At 39.8% G+C, this 26,687-nt stretch overlaps 4 protein-coding genes across 10 annotated transcripts in view; 2 read left to right on the forward strand and 2 right to left on the reverse strand.

The window, feature by feature from the left end:
• asic1c (acid-sensing (proton-gated) ion channel 1c) overlaps positions 1 to 2,477 on the forward strand; it is a 67,571-nt gene extending 65,094 nt beyond the window's left edge. For all 5 annotated transcript variants that reach the window (XM_088428651.1, XM_088428650.1, XM_088428646.1 and 2 more), the window contains one exon: positions 258 to 2,477. In XM_088428651.1, the coding sequence (XP_088284777.1) occupies positions 258 to 336 (79 nt within the window). In that variant the 3' untranslated portion in view covers positions 337 to 2,477. The remainder of the gene's footprint in view (positions 1 to 257) is intronic.
• Positions 2,478 to 2,732: 255 nt separating this feature from the next.
• cdk5 (cyclin dependent kinase 5) lies at positions 2,733 to 9,723 on the reverse strand. The gene is made up of 12 exons (XM_088428653.1): positions 9,570 to 9,723; positions 9,162 to 9,250; positions 9,011 to 9,078; positions 8,674 to 8,734; positions 8,550 to 8,606; positions 7,967 to 8,062; positions 7,819 to 7,893; positions 6,719 to 6,815; positions 6,383 to 6,454; positions 5,982 to 6,040; positions 5,820 to 5,900; positions 2,733 to 5,269 (listed from the first exon to the last, which is right to left on the reverse strand). The coding sequence occupies exons 1-12, from the start codon at positions 9,604 to 9,606 to the stop codon at positions 5,183 to 5,185; spliced, it is 879 nt and encodes a 292-aa protein (XP_088284779.1). The 5' UTR covers positions 9,607 to 9,723; the 3' UTR covers positions 2,733 to 5,182.
• A 165-nt stretch (positions 9,724 to 9,888) lies between these two features.
• Positions 9,889 to 15,448, reverse strand: abcb8 (ATP binding cassette subfamily B member 8). Its single transcript, XM_088429421.1, has 16 exons — positions 15,270 to 15,448; positions 14,466 to 14,790; positions 14,236 to 14,391; positions 14,066 to 14,160; positions 13,895 to 14,000; positions 13,189 to 13,350; positions 12,828 to 12,913; positions 12,668 to 12,765; positions 12,475 to 12,580; positions 12,358 to 12,391; positions 12,143 to 12,279; positions 11,962 to 12,056; positions 11,751 to 11,884; positions 10,915 to 11,062; positions 10,303 to 10,553; positions 9,889 to 10,170 (listed from the first exon to the last, which is right to left on the reverse strand). The coding sequence occupies exons 1-16, from the start codon at positions 15,365 to 15,367 to the stop codon at positions 10,087 to 10,089; spliced, it is 2,115 nt and encodes a 704-aa protein (XP_088285547.1). The 5' UTR covers positions 15,368 to 15,448; the 3' UTR covers positions 9,889 to 10,086.
• A 234-nt stretch (positions 15,449 to 15,682) lies between these two features.
• On the forward strand, positions 15,683 to 26,687 carry atg9b (autophagy related 9B). 3 transcript variants are annotated; one of them, XM_088429968.1, is made up of 15 exons: positions 15,683 to 16,070; positions 16,160 to 16,347; positions 16,466 to 16,509; positions 16,951 to 17,015; positions 17,778 to 17,948; positions 19,373 to 19,514; positions 19,596 to 20,344; positions 20,410 to 20,563; positions 20,703 to 20,882; positions 21,118 to 21,363; positions 21,452 to 21,690; positions 21,918 to 22,011; positions 22,089 to 22,173; positions 22,409 to 22,575; positions 23,005 to 26,687. In XM_088429968.1, the coding sequence occupies exons 2-14, from the start codon at positions 16,239 to 16,241 to the stop codon at positions 22,555 to 22,557; spliced, it is 2,427 nt and encodes an 808-aa protein (XP_088286094.1). In that variant the 5' UTR covers positions 15,683 to 16,070; positions 16,160 to 16,238; the 3' UTR covers positions 22,558 to 22,575; positions 23,005 to 26,687. The 3 variants fall into 3 exon arrangements, with proteins under 3 accessions (XP_088286094.1, XP_088286093.1, XP_088286095.1); XM_088429967.1 differs by having other exon boundaries at positions 15,683 to 16,347; XM_088429969.1 differs by having other exon boundaries at positions 15,683 to 16,347; positions 21,930 to 22,011.

The following is a 26,687-nucleotide window of genomic DNA, read 5'->3' on the forward strand; positions in this document are numbered from 1 at the left end:
AAGATTATCCGTAGGAAATTATTCCATTATCAACAAAATATCGCCAATTAATTTGAAAACTTGTGAATTAACCAGTTGGTGCAACTCCATACGATACACTAAAATGAGCAATAAGATTGTGATGTTTTCTGACCCCCTCCTTTCTGTCCCCTCTCATGTTTTTGTGTGCTTCACATATCATCACCATCGTCATCATCATTCCTTGGTTTGATTCCGTTGACTCATGCTTCCCTCGCCCCCTCCCCGTTTTTCCGCAGAGCACCTGCGACACACTCCGGAGTCACTCGGACAGTCTCGGATTCACGCCGAACATGTTACCTCGTCACCCGACTCTAGGCAACTTTGAGGAGTTTGCTTGTTGACAACCTGATGTTTGTGGGTGTTTTTTGGGGTCGGGGGCGGGACTTGACAGCAAACTGTGAAACAACTGACCTACCAGTATTTATCAAAGAAAATTAAACAAGGTTAATATGTACAGTAGTTTATCAATGCCTGAATAGAAATAGAACACTATCATCAGAAAAAAAATCAAACTTCCGAAAGAGAACTCAGGTTTAAAAGCAACATCATGTATTCTTTTTTTCAAAATGTCACTTTTCAATCACATTGTATCCTAAAAGGAAGGCAAGTTGTCACGTGAGCAGGAAGACAAAGTCTGCAGCGGTCACCTTAGCAGAAACACTCGACTTTCCGCTTGAATCCATCACATCATATAAGCTCATCAGAAAGAAAAACAAAAAACAAGTGTGCACTCACTCGCTAAGCGCACAACCTTTTGCGTCTTCTGCGATTATTGAGAAAGCTGAAAATATCTGTCTTTGCCTTTCCTCATTATGTCCATTGTGTTATTGCTACAAAGGAGTACTAGGAACATGCTGAAAGACAAAAATGGTACATTTAATCCATCAAGAGGGGAAAAGGGAATCAAGTTAAAATGCGCAAACAAAATTATTTATCACAGGAAATAATCGTAGGCTTCTGAGGACTAAGTCATACTTTTTAGAGAATTTTAATCTCAATGTTTTTTTTTTTTAAAAGAAAATGAATGTCACTTCTAAACAATCAGACAAACCTTTTATTTTCTTATTTTCTTTTTACAACAATCTTTAAATTGTTTGTAGCTCAAAAAGAGCATTTACTGATATATATATATATATATATATATATATATATATATATATATATAAAATACGTGTGTGTGTGTGTGTAAAGGACTATCCTCCTAATCTAACGTGTTCTACAAATATTACAATTTCCATAAAAATCATGTTTTTTTTTTTTTTTTTTTCATTTTTGTCGTAAATGATGATTTTCATCCTGCTCAGACAATTTTGGCAATTATCTCATCATTTTGGCAAGTATCCTCAAATACAACTTGTGCAATTATTCCAAATTAATTTTTGTAAAAATATATTATTCTCAGAATGTAGTGACGTATATTGTAAAAACAATTTTTTTCTGACATAACATTGTCACTTCATAACCAAAAAAATTGATTATTGATTATTGGTTTATTGTCATAGAAGTACTTTAGTCATTTCAGGTAGCTACTTTTTATTCCTTTGCTTTGAAATGTCTTTACATTTTTCGCTCGCTTCAATGGTGTTGTCAATGTAGCTTTTCTTTTCATCAATTTACAGAGCAAATTTTGTTGCGTTTGGTTTGAGAATGTATTCAATTGTCGTGTTTGTTCATGCTTTGAGATGTGCTTTTGGTGTTAGGCACATTGAGTTGCCTTGTGTATAAAACATGCTATCAAGTTGCCTTACCTTTTTTTGTTGTTTTTTTTTTGACAAATTGTATTTATTTTATAACATTTTTACAGCTTCATTCTCCAAATGAGTTGACATTACACAAATCTATTATTGCGAAAAAAAATCTTATTTTCTCATGTTTTTTTTTTAAATATTATATTCCCACATAGTTAGGAGAAAATATTCCGTAATGTTATGAGTGTATTCCCACACAGGTACGCATCATAACTCTTTTCATCATGAACGTTCGACCTCCTTGACATATTGTGGTCATTTTCTGACTTGTGGCACTATTACTGTTCTTCTCAACGTGGCCTGAATACACACTCATAAAACAAGATCAGCACAATGCCTTGTCATAGTCATCAATTGTCTACAGAAGCTTCAGTCCAAAATGCTCAACCGAAGCGTGCACTGTATATAACCACAAAAGAATGCCATGAAAAAAATCTATACTGTTGATTCATGTCAGGTACTAATTACAGGTATGTGTAGATTTAGGGTGACTGTTTCCATGAAGTGTCTTGACATGACTGAGGATCATGGGAAAAGGGACGCACTCATTCTGCTTCTTCACCACACAAACGCATTGTAGAATTCAAACACCGTATCCTGTTGTTATTCTTCTTATTCGGAATATTTCTCAACATGTAACCGATCACAAATGACACTTTGTGATGTAACCATGATGAAGTATAATAAAGTGGATATTTACCCATCGTACTAGCGATGTCTTGCTCTTATTTTTCGGATCATTTCAGAATTTGGTCCCAAAGTGGGTGGTGTGAAGATCACATTCATTTTTGGCAGGTGATGTGAATTCAAGCTGAAGATAGAGGTTATATATGGATATTTTTGGACACATTTGCAAAGTGCTGTTTCCCGCAGACATGGTAGCTGTAAAGGTAGTCTTAAAAGGTATATGCTGATGTTTATAGGGCAAAGCTAAGGTAAAAAAAAAAAAAAAATACAAGGAAGTGCATTTACGTCCACTTTACTGAACACTCAATTGTAATGGCTTCTACCAACAAATTAAGCAACTCATGGATAAAAAAAAAAGTGCAATAAAACAAATGTCTTCTTCATTTTGTAATGAAAACCCCAAAGTTGCATCAAATAATTCTACAGCTGAAAGTTCAAAGAATACACTTAGAGAGTTTCCACACGTGTTCAATTTTACAAAGTCTGCTATATGCCACAGAGCACAGTAGTATGAAAGGAAGCTTCACATTCCAGCATTAATAAATACATGCAACCATTCTGCATCACAAAACAACTGATAGCTGCTCCAAATACATCTCATCTTTGTAGGCATTCGTCTTAACAACCGGAATGAACGATATTATCAAAGTATAGTAGTTTAGAAAAGAAAACAAAAAGGCTAATGGTGCAATAATAGCATAAGAGAGTTGGAATACGTTCTATTTCTATTATTTAAAAGCAAAGAAGTGGAGGACGTATAGACGCTTTATATTTTCATTACTGTATTAACATTTTTCTCCCAATCGAGTCAAACTGCGTCATAGCATCTTGTCACCGGGATGGAATGTTTGCTCAGCAACGCGTATGACGTAATTAGGGGGCGTGCACGGGGCACAGCATCACGTGATTCATGAAGCGCACTCTTCGAATTTGACACCCGAAAGTGTTTTCACATGTGTAGCGATGTTCAGACGTGTAATGAAGCATTCCGTTTAATTTTCAACCCATAAATCCCACATTTCATCCGCCTTTGTCGTTACTACTTTGCGGTTGGTTTCTGACGCCGTGTTAGTGCGAAGAAAGTTCGCAAACTTGAATGGACCGAAGACGTGCACTCATGGATTTGCTTAGTTTTGGCTAGCTAGCAGTTAGCTATCAAAACAAATGGATGACTTCGCCAAAAGCGAAAAAAGAACACACTTGATACTGGAGATTCTGGTAAGTTATTTTAAATTAAAAATTTTAAGTACGGTCATGTGTTTCTAAAAAAAGTGTTTATGACTGCTTGGTAAGCACGTTTTTCACAACAAATGGTGTACATTAAGTACACTTCTTCCCTTTATGGTCGAATTCGAGTTTCATGTTTTGGACGATGACGTATTTTTATTTATTTATTTTTTTAAATGGTCCACGATGACACCACTAGAATTATATTGGCCCATTTATTGAAAACCAGCTGCAATAATGTCAGGGTTCAAAACTCAACAATAAAAGTGATTATGCAAAAATTAAAAAAAGGTATTGTTAAAAATAAAATAGTGTGCAAAGACAAATACAAAATTGGGGAAGGATACAAAATCTTAAATTATCTTTTCATGTTGTCATACAATCGTGAATAAGGAGTGCAGGTTTGTTTGCTTTTATTGCTGGAGAGCAAGACAGTGAATTATATTTAAATTTCACAATTTTTATGTCGTGCTATTGTCAGTCTAAATATTTAGTTTCAGCTGGAGCTCATTTGAGTGCCACAAAATAGCTGCCCAGAGAAATCGACACTAGCAGTCCAACAGCATTTTTATTACTTCTAAAAGTATTTCTCAGTCATTAGTGACCCATGTGGTTGTGACGTTTTGGAAATCTGCAGTGTTAGTTAGTTCATATCCAGCACAAAGAATGGAGAATTGTGGGAAACATCCCCCCAGAAAAACCACGCGACATGAACAAAAACGCAGAAGATTTCACTCAATTTCGTTCGCACACACCAAAAGCCACAACGCAGCACAAAATGGAACTTTTGTGGCGCAGATATTTAGAAGCCAATTAATAAAGAGCAGATTGATGTTCCTGTACGTGTGTACCTGCCCCCAATCTAAATACAAAATACTTAAAATGTGAAACTCCAATTAGAAGACGAATACAACCACCGACATGTAAAGTTGTTTTTCTTAAGATGAATTTTGTGATATTGAATAGGTGGAGTGAAATTGTATCGGTGGCTGGTATCAGCAGCCTCCTCAAGCACATGGTACCTTAAAAATTTAGGCTGATATCGGTGCTAGACCATCCCATGTCAGAATAGACAATGGCGATATGGACTGTCGACTTTCACTGCAGCTTTGTGGCGAACAAAAGTTGCAATTTACCACTTCTGACTCGCAACAGCTTAACTGACCTTAAGCTGTACTGTACTGCTTAATGGAAAAGATGTCTATTTTGGCCAAACTGTAAAATTAAATGACATGATTATTTGTGCGGTTCTGTTTTATTAATTTTAGAAAGAAGTTAAGAAATAAAAAAGGTGTGTATAACCAATTAGTTAAATAATGCACGGGTGAAGTTCTAGCAGGAGAAAGGAATGCATTGGGTATGCGGTGGAAAAGAGAAGCTTCGGATGTGGTGTTTCCAGGGGGATTGGCCTGCACATGGCTGCTTCTAATGACCTGCGAGTGTGACGGGAGGACCAGATTGATTGGCGGCCGGCGTTGAGCTGGGAAGCCGTGAATGATTTAGGGCGGGCAGAAGTCAGCGAAGTAAGGATGCTGCAAGGCTTCTTCCGCGGAGATCCTCTGAACCGGGTTGCATTTCAAAAGGTTCTGTGGAGGAGGCACAGCAATGATGGGGTTTCTTCAGGTTGTTAAAAGTCAGAGCTGCAACTATTAGTCGATTAATCTAGACTGTGCTTTAAATATGATCCGATTTGTTAAGATTAAGTGCCACACAGAAAAATAGAGGAAAAATGGGGTGGGGGCTCTCACGCCACCTTCCCTTCATGAAACAACAAAATCTCATTTTCTAATCCGAGATAGAGCAGCTATTAGTACTAATGTCACAGCTAGTAGCTACATTAGAAAAAATAATAATTCTTAGATTTTTTTTTTAAATGTAAAGTTATGTGATATCTAAATTTATTGCTTTTAAACTAAGTGTATCACACATTATTTACCTTGTTACATTTTGATTTTCATTTTAAGAATAGAAAAGATCATTTTAAAGTAAAAACAACATATTTCAATGAAGCATTTCCTTTCAAATCCATGGCAATTTTCTGTTTGTTTAATTTGTCAATTTTTGTTTGTGATTAGATTATGCATCAGACCAATAAGAAATGTGCAGCGAGCCCTCAAACGGTATGTGTAGTATTACCTGGAGTAGGTCTCGGCCTGTGCTACTGAGTTTGGGCACCACGTTGACCAGCGAGGTGGTGGCCGGATACAAAGGATATGGCTGCAAAGACAGGAAGAACGTCTTCAACAGCGAACCACAAAACAGGCAACGCCACGCACACTTGAGTCATGTTCTAGCTACCTTGTAATCTGGGAGCTTGGTCATCGTCTGCCACTGCTCTTCTGTCGGCGTGCCCAACAATGTGCCAGGCCGTTAAAGAAAACCTCAGAAAAGCAGCGTTTTACGCCACATGTCTCAAATGAACTCTTTGGGGGCGTCTCTCAAAATTAACACAAACAACAACGAAACCCCACGTTATAAACTTCATGTTTATGCTACATGGGAGATGTGCCCATCACTGAATAAGTGAATTAAATGCTATAGGAGAAGTGTGGAAGTTATGGTCATTTACGTATATCAAATGGGCGAGAGTCAGCTCAGGTCAATTCAAGCCATAAAACATTTTCAAATTGCGTTATTATTATAGCCTAGGTGGTGAAATTCGCATGATGTCAACACGTGGAGGATAAAAAAAAAAAGATATCTGAAGATTCTTTTCAACTGGTCGTCCACGTCGTTCCCGGGGAATAAAGGCCTTCCAGCGTTAGCAAGCTCTGAATCCAAAGACAACATAAACAGACATATGAAATTGGGAAAACACCTTTACAAATAATAATGCCCACTCACAGATATTCATTAAGCTATGGTTATTTTGCTTGTTATTTCTGACATTGCCAACCTTGGCAAACAACCAAGAGACCGCCACTTAAAGTTGAATAACTTACAATTTATACTTGTTTAACTATTATTTTTAATGTTTGCTACAGATGTTCAGACTGGGACAGTGTACCTCATGTAAAGTCCAGTGAGAACGATACCTGCAAATATGCAACCAGCAGACCACATGTCAATGGAGGTAGAGTAAAGTTTAGCACCAAACAGCACATCTGGGGGTCGGTACCATAACGTCACCACCTGCGTACAAACAATGTGATCAGTCATGCAAATTAAAGGGAATTCAGAGTAGAACCAGCATGGCATAAACGGACACTTTTTTTTTTTTTTTTTAATGTCAACTCCCTGCAGCGGTGTGCGGAGCCTTTGACATTTCACTGAGCGGGGGTGCAGTCAAGTGCGGCAGAGACGTTCAATCACAAAAGAAGCTGCCATTTTGCACAGCTAAAAGGAGCACAGCGTGTTTCAGTTTGGAAAAATAAATGTATTTTATGTAAGAAATATAGTCATGTGTAAAACATTTTTTGTACAGCTAAAAAACAAACCAAAAAAAACTTCACCCAAGAACCAAGATTAGAACTCTAGACTGCAGAGCACTACTTATTTTAACCTTTTCAATTAAATGTGTAGATGTAGTTCATTGATAAAATTGTAAAAATAAATTAAATTGATTATATATTAAGTAACAAAACAACCTAAATTGTATCGTATATTTAAAATACTTAACATTTTTATTCTGATAATTGTTTCTTAGAGATTGAATGTTATTAACTGTGAAAATATTTTCAAATAAAATAGTTTCACATATTTTAATACATTCTGGAATATTTTACATGCTTATTTTAATGTACTATGCTGATTATCCTGCAAGTAGGAATTCGAATTACACTGCTGTATAAATATTTGACACAGATTACACAAATTACATTTGTACTTAGTATAAATATAATTAAAAGTTCTTTTTTTCAAGCCTCCCTTTTTAATCTGACGCCACTACAAACAAAAAGTAGCAGTTTTCCCTACAGTTGAGTAAATAAATGCCCAAGAGTAATTATTGGCAAAATGTAGTATTCCAACATCTGTACTGTGTGTGGGAATGATTCATGAATGTCAACACGGTTTAGTGATGAGATGATGCAGGTGGTTGCACCGCATGTAGCTAGGCCCATCTTTTAATGATTTCAGAGGATTGTACGTTCCACGTTGGACTAGTTAGCCATTGGCAAGCTGCGTGTCAGTTTACCTCGGCCGAGTAACACCTCACGGGAATGCCGAACGCTCGAGCGAGCCCGAAGTCGGCCAGCTTCAACTCGCCGTTCTATCAACACAAACGTCCATCAAACGCGCGTTTCATATTGTGCTTCCAGAGAATCGCGGGTTCGCTCGCTCACTCTGTTGATGAGGAGATTCTGTGGTTTTAGATCTCTGTGAAGAACATTGCGACTGTGACAGAAGGCAAGTCCTTTCAACAGCTGGAACATGAACGACTGCAAAGGAAAATTGAGAGGCATTGAAATGTACATGGACTTGGGAAATTACGCTAAAGAAAAAAAAATGCCGGCAGTGGGCTCGGGACGCTATCAGATTCTGACGATATGATAACTTTGAGCAAAAATATCGGGGTATCACGGTATTTAAATTACAGCTGTAAAATGTTATTTTAAAATCTTTTGGAGAAATAGCCATTCATCCACATTAAAAAAAAATTAAAACAAACATATGCAGCATTTGTTACAATAATAAACATTTACCATGCTGAATTAAAAACAAATAGGAATGGAAATAAAATCAAAACAAACAGACAGTGAGCAAAACTGATTTTTTTTGACAGATTTGGATAGTTTTAAATAACTGACTTTTAAAATCACAATACATCGCCGACTTGGCCCATGCCTGGTCCACAGGCATAGAATGCGAATTGGGCATTAGGTCAATATGGTAGTGTAAGTCGATCCACAATTTGGGATTTCTCACCTTCACTGTTTCAGGGTCTAAATCTCCATTGCAGCTATCAAAATACTTCTTCAAATCCTGCATGTTGAAAAAGATTCATATTAGCTCAAGTGTCCAAAAGGGCTCCCATTTGAATTTGTCTCACCTGGTCACAATATTCAAAGACCAACGTTAGCTTCTTGTCACTGTGCAACACGTCATGTAGCCTACAAAGGACAAACTTAGCCATTTAAACTCAAAATTGCAATTTGTGTAGAATTTGCACGTTGCTGCAGAACTGAATTACTGTAGGGATCATTGACAGGAAAAAAATGACGATTTTACTGTTAATCTGAGAATGTCCTCGTTGAAAATGTGTACATTTCCCACCCAAAAAGTAGACATAACCCTTAAGGCGTTCCAGTGGTTTGAGAAATTGAGTTTGGGGGTGATGATGACAAATACACGTGTTAATTATTATTAGGGGTTTTCTGCATTCCCACCTGACGATGTTTTTATGCTTGAGCTCCTTGAGCAGGCAGATTTCTCTGAGGGCAGAGCTTGGCACGCCCTGCAAGGGGGTGGAAAGTACTTAGCATCGCCCTGCGACCCACTCGGATGCAGAAATACGCGTTTTAATTCGCACACACGCACCTCGTCGTCGTCGTCCAAACGGACTCGTTTCAGGGCCACAATTTCGTGGGTTTCTCGGTTCTTGGCCTTGAACACAGTCCCGTATGTACCTGTGGAATCATTCGTTTGCAAAAAAAAATATATTTAGCGAATGGATGGATGGCACTGCAGCGCTATTAACATGCTAGCTTGTTGGATCATCTCTCCGAGGCTAACAAGATGTACGCCGACACATATGCAGTATTTATTCTGATGGAGGCTCAAGTTTTCGATCACTAAACCAGGAATGAATGCAAGAAAACGATTGTAAAAACTAAGCTAACGCCAGCTAACCGAAAAGCTACATACAGTAGATGCTGCAACAGCAAATCCACGTTAGCTGACATAACAGCGACTATTTTAATATATATATTAAAAAAAACATCTTACCCTCGCCGATTTTTTCGAGTTTTTCATATTTCTGCATGGTCTCCCTGTATTAGCCAGCTAATAGGTAGCCAGCGGTACAAGTCAGTGACCAAGTCCCGATTTTAGTGGGTGGGTGGTTGTTATGATTGCTAGCGTTAGCTTGACGCTAGCAACATTTGCTACTCTACAGCGAGCGTGTTAGCCCCCCCTACAGACCAAAATATGTTACAACAATTGTCAAGCCCACTTTCCCGAGCTAGACTACATTACTATTATAAAGATCTTATAATATTACTTCATTTTTTTAGATGGATTTGCAGAAAATAAAAAACGGTCGCAATTTCAATAAAACATTTTTATTCACAAGTCATGTACAACAAACTTTGGATTGAGGTCAACTATTTAAATCTTGAAGACATTGTAGTAGTGGTTTGTTTTGCACATCATTTGGTCCACTTAAATTAAATAAGTGTAACTAACTCATTTGGCTGCGCTATAAGAATTTAAATTAATATCTACGGTCAACATACTGAGTGGTTCATTTCTGCCCCTCTGCTCTTTGTCTTCGAATCAAGTCCGAATACAGTCCACCGCGACTCAGCAGTTCAGTGTGAGTTCCAGCCTTGAAAAGAAAAGGTTTTAGAAATTACAATCAGACACCTTAAGCATCGTAATTCACAGAACAACAATGACGTGCCTTCAGGCATTTCTTTGACCAATTACCACATTACTGAGACCGTTTAGCCAAACTCACCTCGACGATCCGCCCGTTGCTCATGACGCAGATAAGGTCAGCCGCCTGAATAGTGCTCAGGCGGTGGGCGATGATGAGCACAGTGCGTCCCCGGGTGGCCCGGTCCAAAGCCTCCTGCACCACGCGTTCCGACTCGGCATCCAAGGCGCTAGTGGCCTCGTCCAGCACCAGAATGCTTGGATTCTTAATGAGAGCCCGGGCGATGGCAATGCGCTGTTTCTGGCCTCCAGATAACGTCACCCCACGTTCCCCTGGGATGTTATAGCATTATAGAAAAACGTTCATGGCTTGTATACATATAATTGGGTCTCTGGAATGCCTGCCCACCGACCAAGAGCAAAATTCAACAACCAAGAACTTTTTTTTATCTGTCTCTTCCTAATAATGCGTCAGCAATGAACAGTTTTTTAAATATTATCCTTCAAGTTCTTCCACCCGCCACATGACTTGCTAAACTGGCTGAAAATCCTGTGCCACTTTCAAGTACTGGCTTCAAAAACGATCATGCAGAGATAACCACAGAACCTGTTGAAATGTCCTTGAATATTATGTCAGAACCAAAAGGTAAGCCGAGCTGCGCTGACTGGCAGACATGTAATTGGAATCTCATACCGAGCACAGTGTTGTAGCCGTCTGGGAAACTTGTAATGAAGCGGTGCGCGTTAGCTTGCTTGGCAGCTTCAAAAACCTCGGCGTCAGAGGCTTCCGGCTTTCCAAAACGGATGTTCTCCATGATAGGTGCTCCAAACAGAACTGGCTCCTGGTGAGAAGAACATGACCCCGTTCACATCCTATTGATTATGTGAGGTTATTGGAATAATTGTCTTCCACTGATAGCGCCACATAAAAATGAAAATGTGTTTAAATACCCTACTGCATATAATACAATCGCAGACAAAAGTTTGGAAACAAATTCAATATCAAATGGTGTCAACTCGAACACATGAAGAGAATCTCTTGAAAATGCACAGCTATGAACTGAAAGTCATAAAAAGCATATCCAAGTCAAAGTTGAATGAGAAAATACCAAGATGCACAAAGGTATTACCTGGGCCTTCTGTGAAGTATCTCATTTATAAAACATTTTCTGTGTTGATTAAGATTTGTTTCATTTACCAAACAATTCCATGATAATGTCTTCATGTCACTGAATTAATTTTTACCTTTTTCAATAACTTGTATTTTGCACAACTTTTTTTTTCTTAAATAGAATAGTGTTTCCAAACTTTCGACAGTCACTGTATTTGTGTTCAACACCTTATTCAAGTGGGGGACATCCATATCGGTAATTGGGCCTAACGGTCAATAAAGCATAGCAAAACCCAAATATTTTCTGAGACAATAAAAAAATGGAGGTGTGGCATTTACATTTTCACCCAGGTCTCTTTTAACAACAACAACAAAAACAATATACTTTTAAAAGGTAGATAAAGGACTAGTATATTTACTTGATTAATAAATCCAATAACTTGTCCCCTGAGCCAGCAGAGGTCAAGGGTTCGAATGTCGAGTCCGTCCAACATTACTACTCCACTCGTCGGGTCATAAAATCGCTCCAGTAAGGATGCTACGGTAGACTTGCCTAAAATAAATAACACATTATGCACATTATTATACAGTTTGCATTCAGCTGTCTGATGACACCCTTTATGAAGTCACCTCCTCCTGATTCCCCGACGATGGCAATCGTTTTACCGGGCGGCAGCGTTAGGTTAAACCTGTCCAAAATTTGATGGCCGGGTCTTGTTGGATAGCTACAAATAGAAAGCACAAACGTTAAACACAGACCTTAAATGGTACCTTTTCGTGTTTCAGGCATTGTCTAAATCAAGGTGACAACCTGAATGAAATGTTGAGAAAATCAACTCTTCCCGTCAGAGAATGATACGGGATACGTCCCCCGCCGGAAAGAGGAATGGAGGGCTTCAATGACAAATATTCAAAAACACGAGCTCCGGCACTTGTTCCTCTCACCATCTGCAAAGACGTTGCAGAAGTAATGAGAGAGCAAAACCAGCAATCTGCTTATGCTGCATTTTAGTATAATTGACTTACCTGCCCAAAAAGAATAGATATGCTTGCTAAGGACCTGACAATGACAAGACAAAAAAAAAAAAAAAAGATTGGTTAAAATATTTATCATATTCATCAGATGAAATGTGTCTTTTATACCTCTGCACTGTCTGGGAAGCAACCAAGAAAGACATGAGGTCTCCAGGTGACATCTCATTGCTCGAAATAAGAGTTCCTCCGGCAAAAATTGTTCCAAGAACAATGCCTGCAACAACGGTATTTAAAAAAAATGAATAAATAAAAAGATAAAGCCATTAAAAAATAAATCTCCATTTGGTATCATTAGACTTACAGTTGAGGGCGATGTTTGAAAGTCCCTGGAAAACAGCAATTCCAGTTCCAAGATTTTCATTCATTTCGCAAGATTTTTCAACTTCGTATGCGTACAACCTGGGAGAAATACAAACATGTTATTTCAACACCTCAAATGAAATTACAGTATTTACACTTACTGTAACTCACGCTCCTCCATGGCAAAAGCTTTCACTGTCCGCACATTACCGAGCGCTTCATCCGCCACTCCAGTTGCTTTGGCGACCTTCATGGAAACGCACAATAGTTCATAGTTGCAATACATTTCTCAATAAGGCGTGATGAGACAAATACGATGACTACACGGCCAAATGCCTGATTCTGATATTAAACGCCTAGTTCATCTGGGTTGAATCATTTGCCTTTAATTTAAATGAGGGTTGCCTCTACATTGCCTTAATTAGCGCACACTTCTAAATGGAAGAAAATTTTGAATTGTCCATGTGTAGGAATTGTATTTATCCAGCCTTCCTGAGGTGTGGATAGTCCGCCTCGTCTCACCTGTTCTTGGGCCAAACGGGAAAGTTTACGAAGGAATGAGCCAATGAGGGCCCCCGCTCCTACTAAGCAGGGTAGCACCACCACAGTCAAGCCTGTCAGTTTTGGGGAGATGATGTAAAGCGACACAAAGCATCCCACTGTCTGGGTGATACTCCGCAGACCCTGAAAGCAACATCAGAGTCCACATATTACAAATACAATCAGCGTTCACCAACTCAAAAAAACGTGAATTTTCTAATAAACGCTGCACACGCAGCAGAATTGTCTAATAGAATAAATGAACCACACACTGCCACTTTCATCAGGTGTGGCATCTGTAAAGCGGACTATTCTTGGCATGAAAGTAAATGCTCCGGTGGTTTTTAGCTATAAGCCAAATATTGACACTGCAAAGAAGTCAAATAAAGCTTTACAATTTAGGAAAACAAGTATTTCAGGGAACTATTCAGACATTATGACAAGGGAACAGGAAGGTATCATTGATACTGCCACCCAGTGGCATTTATTGGTACTAACTTCTTTTTTTTCATGCCTACAGATATTGAAATTGAATTTCAAAGGCTCTAGCTCAGCCAGCACCCTAATGAGGAAAATTGATGGATGAATAAATAATCAACTCCATCCATTGATCCACTAGGACTCTCTGCTTTTGAGCAAATGGCTCCCTGGCCAGCATACGAGGAAAAAAGGTAGGTTTGTGTTATACCTGAGAGATGACCAACTTAAAGGATGACTTGAACTCCTGAATGTCGGCTGTCAAACGATTGACCAGTTGTCCGGTTTTGTTGGCGTCGAAGAAGGCCACATCTTGCCTGAGAGACAAAAAGTACATCAATGACGAGACGTATTGTTGAAATGGGCACTTGGGACAAAATACCTCAGCAGGGATGCGAAAAGGGTTTTCCTCATATCCGCAGCAACTCTTTCCCCAACCCTGGACAGCAGGATGATGTAGCCGCTAGTCAACAAGCCCTGTTGTAGGTTTGCGTTAATGCAGCAATTACAGCAGTGTCATGAGGAAATTGATTGGTTGAAATGTTAACTTACTTGGATTCCATACAGCCCAAGCAATTTTAAAGCGGGACCCTTTATCTCACGGACATAATTCCCAGTGTGTTCTCTCAAGTAGCGTGCAACGACATTCACCAGCTCCCCCAGCATCAGCGGGATTCGAATGTTTAGAATGGCTGCACCAAAAGCCAGCTAAAAAAAAACAAAAAAAAAACGCTGATTTTAATGCCATAAATGTTTCATTATATCTGCATGCGCTGGCCTACCATGACAGCACACGTGAGCGCAAACAGCTGAGGCTTCACAAACTCCCACAAGATGTGCCATTTGAACTCCGGGTGTTTAGTCACACTCTCGACGAGGATGTTGTTGTTTATGTCTGCCTCGCAATATGCCGTGTGGCAAAACAGTCGCCCAGAGGACATAAGCACTGCTGGCGCTAGGATCAATCTCAGTGTCACGACAGAGCGTTTGGATGTTCGCGAGGATGACTGTCGCAGGGCTCTCTGAGACACGGCCCACAAGCGACTGACGACATTGCCATGTTGATTGGAGGCGCTGACTGCACTGCGTCCTGAAAATGAATGCAACCTGTATACAGAATGAAATGTTAAAATTCCTTCATGAATAGAAGCTTAAGTAATATCCCTCTTTTCTGCAGCAAATTGCCAATGGTAAAAAAATCTGCAAATACATGAGTATGTTATTCTCTTAGTACTCTGGTCTCTAAACTGCAATTAACAAATAAGTATTTTTGTGTTATTTAGAATTATCTTAATTTATTTTTTTTGTCCATGATTATTATTTTTCGACTTAAAATAATCGAGATCAATGAAAAATTGAAAATGTTCGACTCGCCATTTATTATATTTTCAATGTTAATTACAAAAGTTCAATTTTACAACATAATCATTTCAGTCATGTGATGATAATGAGGAAAACCTATTTAAATTGGAGGGTTAAACGAACTAAATAAGAAAAGCGCACACAATCCTGATGTCAACTCAAGGGGCAAAGAGAAGTATTAAGCTGTCATAAGCCAGCCATGCTAGTGGGTCACGTTACCCTACCGTGAATATTTCCAAACACCTGCCGATTTACTGCATTGCAGATAAGATGACAGTGACCGCGCTGGTGCAGCTAAGATCGCTCTACAACAATACCACATATTAACGACTTGCTTTATATAAAAAAAAATAACGATAGTTTGTTTTCTTGGGTCTACATGCGCGCTGCCATATTGAACCCACCCAGAATGCACTTCTCAGGAGAGGCGGGATTATTATCGTTATTTTACCTTGTCCTCTTTTATCGTTTTATGACTAAGTGAATAGCTATAAAAACAACGATGTGGCTTTTTTCAGAATAAAGTGTTTGTCTTTTAAATATTTGTGGCTTTCCGAAACAACGTGATACGGAAGTTACGCAAAAACTGGTGAAAACTACAACGGTGTACCGGAAGTGGTCACGGCTAAAACCTGTAGTGACGTTTGTTTGTGAAAGACAAAAACAGTGGGCACATTTTAGGTATGCTGCAATTTCGGAAGGAAGCTGGTCCTGTTGAAATACTCTCATCGATTTTGGCGAAAGCTGATGCGAAGCGTGCGGATTGTAAGCGCGCAAGCCACCGTTGTGTTTTTGCTGAACGGGGAGCAAAAGGAGTTCGACGCAGCGGCGAGTAGGGAACAAAACAAACCGTGCACTCTGCGTGACCACGCTCTACTGGCTGAATCATTCCCACAATAGCCGACTTCTTCACACTTGCCGCGGGGGCATTTAATTGTCGTGTGCGGTTGACGTATCGCGCTCATTCACAACAAACCGAAAATATTGCCCTGTGGAATTGTGAGCGTTACGTCACAAGCTATTTTGTAAGTTGTCAGGCTAATTTAGCTTCTAGCTAGGCTGACTTGGACCTTTGGAGTTGCTAGCTTCAGAATGTAGCCATGCTTTTTTGAAGGTCCTCCTTGGTTTTGCATGGCGATATAGTAGCTTCATCAGTGAGTTGAACGACTGAGTGGAGAATGTGATGCACAACTATGGCCAACTTGGAAGCCTACCGGGAGTATCAGAGAATTGAGGACCTGGAGGAGGACTCTCCACCCGGGGAGGAGGACTTGCTGGTCCATGTGCCAGAAGGCCTGAAAGGTAAACACGTGCATGTCCATGTGTAAAGCTGTCAAATCAAAGTGGCGTACTGGCTTTATCTGATTCATCACGATTCTATACAAGCATCCTCATAAATATCTCAATATTTCTGCTGCAGATTCATGGCACCATATCAAGAACTTGGATAACTTCTTCACGAGAATATCCTTTGCTTTTTTGTGTGTAATTCTATGACGTCGTCACTGTGTTGAGTCTTACGGAAGCAGATTCACTAGTTAGCCAAGTTGTACAAATTTGTTAAGACATTGGAACCCCGTGTGTACCAGAACCACACACTGTTATTGCTTGGCTTATTATTTACATATTGTTTTGGTTCAATTTGAAAACAGGGCTCGATAGATTAATATTACAAGTCTTATCTCTCAAACACCTGTACAATTTAATGGTGGTCAAAAATCTAGTGCTAATGATGCTGTGTAGGGGATGCTGTGGAATGTCCACAATGTGCAAAAGCTTGTGACTTAGTAGCCAGACTCATTCATGCAGCACTTTTAGTTTTATATTGCCTTGCAAGGCTCTCTTCACTCATACAAATACTTTTCAAATGAATGTGCAATGTTTTCCCTTAACCTGTGTGTCCACATCTATCATTTTCATCAAAAGAATGGATTCGCCTGTATGATGCTGTCGGAGTTCTTTGAACTTGTGTAAGTATTTGTATCGGCTACTTGAAGATGATCTTATTAATATATTTGGTGATTGTTAACCAAGTGTGTGCTCTGTGGTTATCAAAAGCCTCCACTCATTTCCGGTTATGCGAGAAGAACTAGACAAAGATAAGTAATTTGAAAACTTTCTCCAAAATATTGATGTGACATAGAACCGGTACAGCTCATCCACCTCTCAACCATGAAGAAAAAAAGGTGCTATTAGACAATGGGTAAATGTTTTGTGTGTGAAGGCAGATGCTGTAGCTGGTTTTCATGTTCATGACTGTTAAATCCAGTATGCCCCAGGCTTCATCATGAACAAGTGTAATTGCACAAACGTATTCACAAAAAGTTTTACAAATACTGAAAATAAAAATGTTGCTTTTTGTAGACTTACATTGATTGTGAATTTACTTCGGCACTTGTCCTCACCCCACATACAATATTGTTTATTTTCCATTCCGGCCAGCTAAGATAACCGCCAGTGAGGACATGTCTATTTTTAGGTCTTGTTCCGCTGTTTGTCTAAATGTGGCCACACTGCACATTAATAGAGGTCTTCATGAACTAATTCCCGTACAATGACTCAAATCAAATTGCCATCTAGACTGATAGCATTTTTTTTCTATAAATTCTCCTCTGTGTTGGATGGTACAAAAAGAGCACACAGTTCAATCTTGTGCTTCTCTGGATGTTGTTGATGCATGTCAAGTCTTGTATGAAGCTTTAATGTTTTTGTTTTTTTTCTGTGCTCGACAGTCAGTTTTTGTTCGTGGTCACATTCACAACGTTCTTGGTCAACTGCGTGGACTATGACGTCCTGTTCGCTAACCGCGCTGTCAATCACACGGGGCCAGGCCATAACCCATTGGACAGGAGCAAGGTCACCATCCCCGATGCCCTTTTGCCCAGTGAGCAGTGCACCCAAAGGTAACAAAGAAGCCACTTCCACATTTTATCTGTCTCATTACCATTTTCAATCTTGGAATACTGCACGTGTATTCTTAAATTCTATTAATATGACACTTGACTACTAACATTCAACTTGAAGAAAGTGGAATTTGCTTTCTAATTCTTTAAAACATGTTCCATCCTATCTTCTGGCACTGCTCCCTTCCCCAAAATAACATTAGCATTTTTGACTAAATGAGTGTTACATTTGCAAGTAAAAAAACAAGAGGATGCGTTTTAAAGTACAAGTACCTTTTATTTGTAGCTGTAACAGACTTATTCAAAGAACATTTACTGGACGTAAGTTGTAAACACCTAAAAGCTCTTCAGTGAGATACATTGAGGCCATCTAAAGAAAAATGTTTGCATTTCTAAGAAACATGCCATTCACAAAAAGGGGCAAGTTGTTCCCTTTATACTCATACCTTGTTATTGGTTTTCCTGCTGCAACGATTAAATGTTGATGACACTACCAGGTTGTTTTGTCGAATGTTTCGTAATTGATTTGTGTCAGTGAGGCAAACGTGGTCAACTGAGACGCCAACATTTTAGCTCGAGCTTACTGCCACATGAAACTTTTCTGGCAGGGTTTGAGGAACAAGCTCTGCCGAGTGATATCATATTTTTCTTCCACAGTAGTCTGGCGTGTGCTGTTTTCCACAGCTACGCAGCTCTATTTACAAAAAAAAGAAAAAAAATTGGCGCAAAACTATATGGGACTCTGTGTGAGTTAGTCATGTTTCTTTTCTGATTTCGAAAGGCAACGTGCTGGCTTCCGTTGCATAGTTATAAATTTGTGTCTGCAGTTGTTTTGCTTATTTCTCATTCCAAAACAGTACCACTCTTGTGAGGGCTACTGAAAGTCATTCTATCAAGTTACTGTCAACTCAAGTTTCTTTATCTCGACCTGCATCACCACAGTCTCAAAGGGCTTCACAGGTGAAGAGAAATCACTGATAGTATCACATAGAACATCACAAATACAAAATAGCATCCCCCGAACTGACCTTAACTATAATTCAAAAATGAACTCTAATTTATACAGACCATGCAGCTGCATCGGGTGAAATTTGTTCCTTGGTGTATTTGATGATCGTGTGAAGGGCTAGCTTGTTTGCACTGTTCCCATGTAATACTCAGAAGAAGAAACAAATGCTTTTACCCTAATATTAGAACTTGAGTGTCATAATGATGTCATTCCTATAATGTTACATTCTCTGTTAAAAAATGAGTATATTTTCTGATTGTTACTATGCTTCATGTGACAGGTTTTGGCCTGGAAATATAAACTTCGTAACTTTACAACTTCTGCCTGCCACTTGGAAATGTTTGGCTAAGATGCTGCATTACCTGTTTGTTGTTTTTCGAGTTCTTGATCTGCTTTTCAATCTTGTTGACTTCAGCATCCAAGAAAACAGTTGGATCATATTCCTTCTCATCATGGCAGCCATCTTTTGGATTTATCGGCTCATCAAGGTCATTTGCAACGTACTCAGCTACTGGGAAATCCGGCAATTCTACATTAAAGCGCTGAAGATCACAATGGTACACATCTCCATCAGTGTCTCATGAGTTGAGATTTGTAAAGTTGTAATGGTTTGAATATATATTGCCTCATTGTTCCAGGATGAACTATGCAACTTCACGTGGCAGGAAGTCCAAGACCGTCTCATTAGCCTGCAGCAAGAGCAGCAAATGTGCATCCACAAGAAAGAGCTGACAGAACTAGACATCTATCACCGCATCCTGCGCTTCAAGAACTACATGGTGGCCATGATCAACAAATCTCTGCTTCCCGTACGACTGCAGCTCCCCCTACTGGGTGATGTGGTTTTCCTCACGCAGGGCTTGAAGTACAACTTTGAGCTCATCCTCTTCTGGGGCCCCGGCTCGCTGTTCCAGAACAAGTGGAACCTGCACCCCAAGTACAAGCGCGGTGGCAATCGGCTGGAGCTGGCGCAGCAGCTTAGTCGGGTCATTCTGCTCATGGGCCTGGCCAATCTGCTGCTTTGCCCCTTCATTCTGGTGTGGCAAGTGCTCTACGCTTTCTTCAGCTATACAGAAGTTATCCGTCGGGAGCCAGGGAGTCTAGGGGCGCGCCGTTGGTCCCTCTACGGCCGACTGTACCTTCGCCACTTCAACGAGCTGAACCACGAGCTGCACGGACGCTTGGGTCGTGGCTACAAGGCCACGTCCAAGTACATGAACTCTTTCACCTCCCCGCTGCTTACCGTTCTGGCGAAAAATATAGCCTTCTTCTCCGGCTCTGTTTTGGCTGTGCTCATCGCACTGACGGTCTACGACGAAGATGTCCTTACAGTGCAACACATTCTGACTGGCATTACGGTGCTAGGCGTGGTTATCACCATCACCAGGTGGGTCGCTCAATGATTGCGTCTACATTAGTCGAAGCTTAGGGTTTTGTCCTGTCATTTACAAGGTCCTTCATCCCGGACGAGCATATGGTTTGGTGCCCAGAACAGCTGCTGCAGTGCATGTTGGCCCACATCCATTATATGCCGGACCACTGGAGAGGCAACGCGAACAAGAGCGAAACCCGTGACGAGGTGGCACAGCTCTTCCAGTACAAAGCGGTGAGTGCAGGAGCGCAGCCTTTTTGGCACTTCCTGTTCACTTCAGGATGAAGTGAATAGATTTAATTTCTTTATAGCGAAGTCTGTCATTAACCTACGCTGACGCACACTGAACTTTTTTTTTTTTTTGCTGAATCAGGTCTTCATCCTGGAGGAGCTGCTCAGTCCCATCATTACACCCTTTATTCTCATCTTCCTGCTGAGGAACAAGTCCCTGGAGATCATTGACTTTTTCAGGAACTTCACAGTGGAGGTGGTTGGTGTGGGAGATATCTGCTCTTTTGCACAGATGGACATCAGACGCCACGGAAATCCAACTGTGAGCATGATGCAAACAGTCCACACATAAAACACATTTGACAGATTTGAGAGGTTGGGGGGGTTGTTTTCCCCATCAGTTTTAAGCACATACATATTTTTTTTCCCCTCACGTGTGGTGCCTCTCACAATATCAAAACTAAGTTTGGATGTTGAAAACCAGTATCGGTACAATTCAATAGTCATTTACGCGTGCGCAGTTTCAATGGTCTATTTTAACGTGATATTTTTTGCAGTGGCTGTCTGAGGGCCAGACGGAGGCGTCCGTGTACCAGCAGGCAGAGAACGGCAAGACCGAGTTGTCGCTCATGCACTTCACCATTAAGAATCCACACTGGCAGCCGCCGCTGGAGAGCTCAGTGTTCATCAGCCACCTGAAGGAGAAGGTGCAGCACGACGCACAAGGTGGTCCGTCCACGCAGCTCCTACTCTCCGAAGCGCCCCTCTGCACATCGCTGCAGTCCAATGAATCTGCTACTGGGGTTAGAAAATCCTGCGGATAAACAAACTTGCTACATCACCTTGTAACAATTATCAATAAAATTACAACATGGCAATTCTTGTTCGCAGCCCGACAATCTTCTGGCCAGCGTCCTGGCGCACCCCGTTCTCACCGCGTCGGGACTCCAAGGCAGAGATCACCGCTTCATCCCACCCAGCACGGCAGCATCAGCTGCCGCCAGTGTCCTGGCCTCTCTGTCCACCTCCCAGCTGCCGCACGCTGGCCGGGGCCGCACGCAACGCCACCAAGCCGCCTCGATGCAGCCGGACAGCACCATGTACCACAGCGATCGCACTATTATTGACAGGTACCCAACAGACCTGAGACATTGTAGACAAAAAGTATAATCATTGGCTTAAGTTAAATCTTTCAAATGTAGCTTCATGAATGTGACCTTCCTGCTTATCCGCATTTAGTTAAAAATGTTTTGCCAGTTTAATTTCACGCTTGATGTGTCGGCAGACTGTCTAACTGATTTATATTATCGTAGACACGCACTTGAACATGTATTTGTTGCATTTTTATTATTATTAGCATGTCATTCAGTGACAACCGCTTGCGAAGTAATACGCTGCACTCGGAGTTTGCGTCGGCAGAGATGAGCCTTCACGCTATCTATATGCACGAGGTGAGTTTCTCTATGATGCCACTCGCTCGCGCTCCCCCGTTCGCTTGCGTTTCATTGATACAAATCTGTCTTTTCAGCTCCACCAACAGACATCGAACCCGCAGAGAAGTTCCGGGCATTGGCATAGCTCGATGCCTATGACGGAGCTACACGGCAACACTGGTAACTTTGACACCGGTTCACGTGTTCTGCTGAAAAATGCATTAGAACCAAATTTCAAACTATGTGAATGGCACAATGTTGACAACATTGGTTGAACTCTGGAAATTGTACTTCTTTTGGGACATTTCTAGGGGTTTTCACTAGGCTTAGACAAAGTAAAAAGGCCTTACAGGCAAAACATTTTGATGATAAGAACATAGGTATCTTGTGGTTAATTCCAAATCCAAATTGTCAGGTTTCCTGTCACATGTTGGTTCTACGCCATCTTTGGTTACACCTGTGCACCTCGGTGGGTGGCAAGAAGTAGAAGAAGAGGATGAAGAGGAAGGTGAAGAAGAGATAAATAGTGGATCCACTCTCAAACCGGACACCAGAACTTGTTGAAGTGCCTTATGACATAAGGTGCGTCTTTTGTTTTACCGTGTAGCGTAGTGCTGCTGAGTACAGAAAAAATTGCTTCCAATTTGTTAAAACTTTTTATTTGGTGCTCCAAATGAGAAGGACCTCTATGACTGATGATGCTAGTAAGCTATTTAACAAAGCAAGAACAGTGACAGTAAATGAAAAATGATAAAAACAGTTATTGCAGTTAACGCTAATATAGAAAAAAAGACAATTCAAATAATTACATGCACGATAACAAAACGTAACAAAGTTGCAATAAATAAATGAGAAAAAACATGGCTGATTGTTAGTACATCTCTGTCAACCCCACTACTATTGTGTAGCGTCAAGATTTTGAAGTCCAAATATCATCGGTTATGATGGTCTTATTCTTCACGGAGACATTCAACTATTTTAACACTTGTTTTTGTGTTTTGTCCCTTCTAGTGTTTACATTTTGTTTTTCACCAATGAACATTGTGGCCTTAGAAGATCTTCAGCGCAGACCTTTAAATCCATTCGTTTGGCACGTCTTATGAAAGAAACCACTACCGTCATCTTCTGCACAGACATCAGGGAAGCACACGAGTTTTTGTTTTGTCCAGATGAATCGTGCGCGTGTGTGTGTGCGGACAAACAACAAAACCACTGTCGGAAAAACGCCAAAGGCTCCATATGCACAGTTCATGTGTTTTTTTGTGCACATCACAAGCATCTAGCATAGTTTATTTGCTGCATTCTTGCTGCATGGGAGTATCATAGCCATTAGATTCTTTTGATGTGTCAATACTTGAAGAGTACTCATTGTTACTGCAACACATAACACATGCATATCCATAGTATAGCGTACACCATTCTAGAAGAGTGTGGCTCAAGGACTAGATCAATGACTTTGAAATGGACATTTTGATGCCGCTGTCTGTTGTGCTCTCACACTCGCAGATTTTCTTCAGTATTATCAACACTTTCGTCACATCTTTTATTTTCTAACATTAGAATGGTGAAAATGTGCCTAGTGGAAGTGAGGGTAATAATCTTGCCCTAAATAGATCATGAAAGCGAGGTCCAATTTTGGTCCCTTTCTGATATATTCCTCAAACGTAATCCATGCACGGACAGGTCATTTCTGTACTCCTCATGAGCGTTTCTGGCAGGATGCAACTGGTTTTCAGTCAATTGTAGGGCACATCCAGGGTAGAAAAACAAGCATTCACGCAAGCATTCACGCTCACACCTGTAGACAATTTCAAGTGTTCGATGAACCTAATGGGTTTTTGCCATGGCGGAGGAAGCTGGGGTCCCACAAGAAAATCAGAGAGGACTCAAACTCCACATCGCGAGCCCGAGAAAAGGAGCCCTAATCTCAGATCAGTGAGCCATGTGTGCGTAACCACCAAGGTATCCTGCTTGCGTGCAAAATTCACCAGGATGTTTAATATGTTTTAACACTTACAAATTGTGACAGTATGTATTTTTATGAACAGATGCACCAAAAGTAGTGGTAATGGGCTTTTGTTTGTTTGTTTGTGTGTTGTTTTTTTTTTTTTAATTCGTCACTCACTATCTGTCTGCTTCCATGAAGATATTTTTTTGTAAAAACAATAGCTTTAGCGGATATTTTATTTGAATCAAGTTCTTTCAGTAGACGACAGAAAAACAAGCATGCTAAATAGAATAGACATCTTGCCTGTGTTTCTCTCACTTATTTGCATATATGTTCCCCAAATTCTTGATTATGTTTATGCAAAACCCCCTTAAATGAAGTAATTCTTGGTTTTATTAAAAAAAAAAAAAAAAAAAAACACACTCAATTGGCCTTTTAATGAAAAGAAAACACCTGGCCTCATGTAATCTTTTAGATGTATTTTATCTTCCCTCCTATTTTATGTAACATACGTATTATTTATTTATAGAAAGAATTATTTAATTTTGTACAATTGCCTGACTAATCTGACGGACCTCACATTTTGAGCAGCCAACTTAAAGTTACTTGATAGTGGGTGACAAGTTAGAGTAGTTCATCCTTAGGGATTATATATCTGTAAACACACATATCAAACAGGCTTATGTAGACGGCACTCTATTGTATTGAATTATTGCTTACGTTTATTTTGAACATCCAGACACGATTAGCAGCTTTTGTCATTGTTGCGAAACACGTATGTCTCTTTTTTTGGGGGGAGGGGGCGGGTCAATGTGAAGAAACAATGCTTCATGATGCTAACAGCATCCCAGTATTTTGCACTGATAGATCTATAAATATTTCCATATGAATACAATAAGCAGAGTTTTAAATGTACATACGTGTATGTGCAGCACATGCAACAGCTCAGAAAGGGATCTGAGCCACCACCTCAAAATGTTTTTATACGACTCATTTTGACTAGGTTGTCGCTCTGTGCTTACATGTTGGGTTTTTTGTTGTTGTTCTGTGTGTGTGTGTGTGTGTTGCGTCTTCCAAATCGACGTAAAAGACACTGGAGTTCAACGTTGCTTGTTTTCATTGCAGTCACACCTCACTGTTGATGTTCTCCTTTTTATTTGAGGGCAGTGCCTTAGCATTAAGGACTCAAAAGTTGCTTTTTACTCAGACAGGATTTGCATCATTAACCGCAAATATTCTACAGGAGTGTACTTTTTATAAATTTGCGTGTAACATAAAGGTCAAAGTCTTTGCTCAGAGAGAAGCCCCAATTAGAACAGCTTCTCTCAAATGAAGGCCATGCCCCAATGAGTTGGCCACCTTTAATTTGACAGCATCCTTGAAATTGTTAACAGGTTCATAATCCATCTGAGGAAAAACAACTTCCTTTAACTCATTCAACCCCAAAGAAATTGTTTTCTAGACACTCAATCCTCGATTCTACATTATATTCTTAAGTGTTTTGGTAGACGTCCTAAAATGGCTGGTACTTTATGAATTAATATTAAAGTAATCAATTACTCTAGGTCATTAAGAACTGAGGTAATTAATTACTTTATTATCTAAAGTAATTAATTACTTTGGCACCTAAATTAATTGATTACTTAGATTAGTACCAAAGGTAATTGATTCCTTAAGTACTTTAATACAAAAGTAATTGCTTACCAAAATTGTTGATTACAAAAGTAATTGATTTTTTTTATCTAATTATATAAAACAATTGATTACTTTAGTACTTAATTCTCTAATCAATTACTTGCATTGAGTACCATCCATTTTTAGACACTTGTTTAGCCAAATATTTGATAATGATAAAAATTAAATTAATGATAAATTAGTCCATGAGATTGAATGCAGACTTACGCGTAAAAACATGTTCTTAAGATTGAATGAGTTATTTGAATTTGTGCCCCGATCAGTCAACAGGTCCACAAGGAGACCAAATTAGCCCCAAGGCTCACCATTCATTTAAAAAATAAATACCACCCTCGAAAATACAGAACTCCAATTAGTAGTAGGCAGTCTTATATTTGGTTTTAAAAAAAAAAAAAGCCTCCCTCAATTTTCTGACCTTTAGACCATCATTTAGTTTAATTAATAAGCACTTCCTCCACATAACATGAGACTAATAAATCACTTCCTCAATTATTCACTGTGTTCCATTCATGTGGCGTGTGTCTCCACATGTGGTGCCTTGAGACTAAAATAAACTTTTCCTCTCTTAATCCGAATGAACTCCTTCAAAATAGATGTCAAGCCCCAATGGGTGCGTCATCCACTTAGGACTATAAAGGCTTTCCTCAAATAAACACTGTGCCCCATCTAAATGTACATAAATCCCGCCGCTTTTTGTGTAAATACTGCTTATCAATATGGCTTTAAAGGAAACCGACGACATATTGATTTTATTTCCTCTGGGTGAATTTGCACTGTCCTGTCCTCATCACCATGGACAACCTCACAACAACATGCCGGTCAAGTGTATTGCAATGACTTGCAACAAGGTGCTAAATATTTTCATGCTGAAATACGCTGCACCTTCAGGACATTATAACAGTAGCTGACAAATGCAATGCGCCAAAAAAAAAAAAGTGTCATCATATACTTTGTTTTCTGTGTCTGGCAGATAAATCTTATTTAATCTTTTTTGTGTGTGTTTTTGATGATGTGATGTCTGAAATAAAACCTTTTCAAGATTGTGATTGAA

Source organism: Hippichthys cyanospilos, chromosome 12, assembly GCF_059441005.1.
Source record: "Hippichthys cyanospilos isolate Australia breed blue-spotted pipefish chromosome 12, RoL_Hcya_1.0, whole genome shotgun sequence".
Lineage (NCBI taxonomy): Eukaryota > Metazoa > Chordata > Actinopteri > Syngnathiformes > Syngnathidae > Hippichthys > Hippichthys cyanospilos.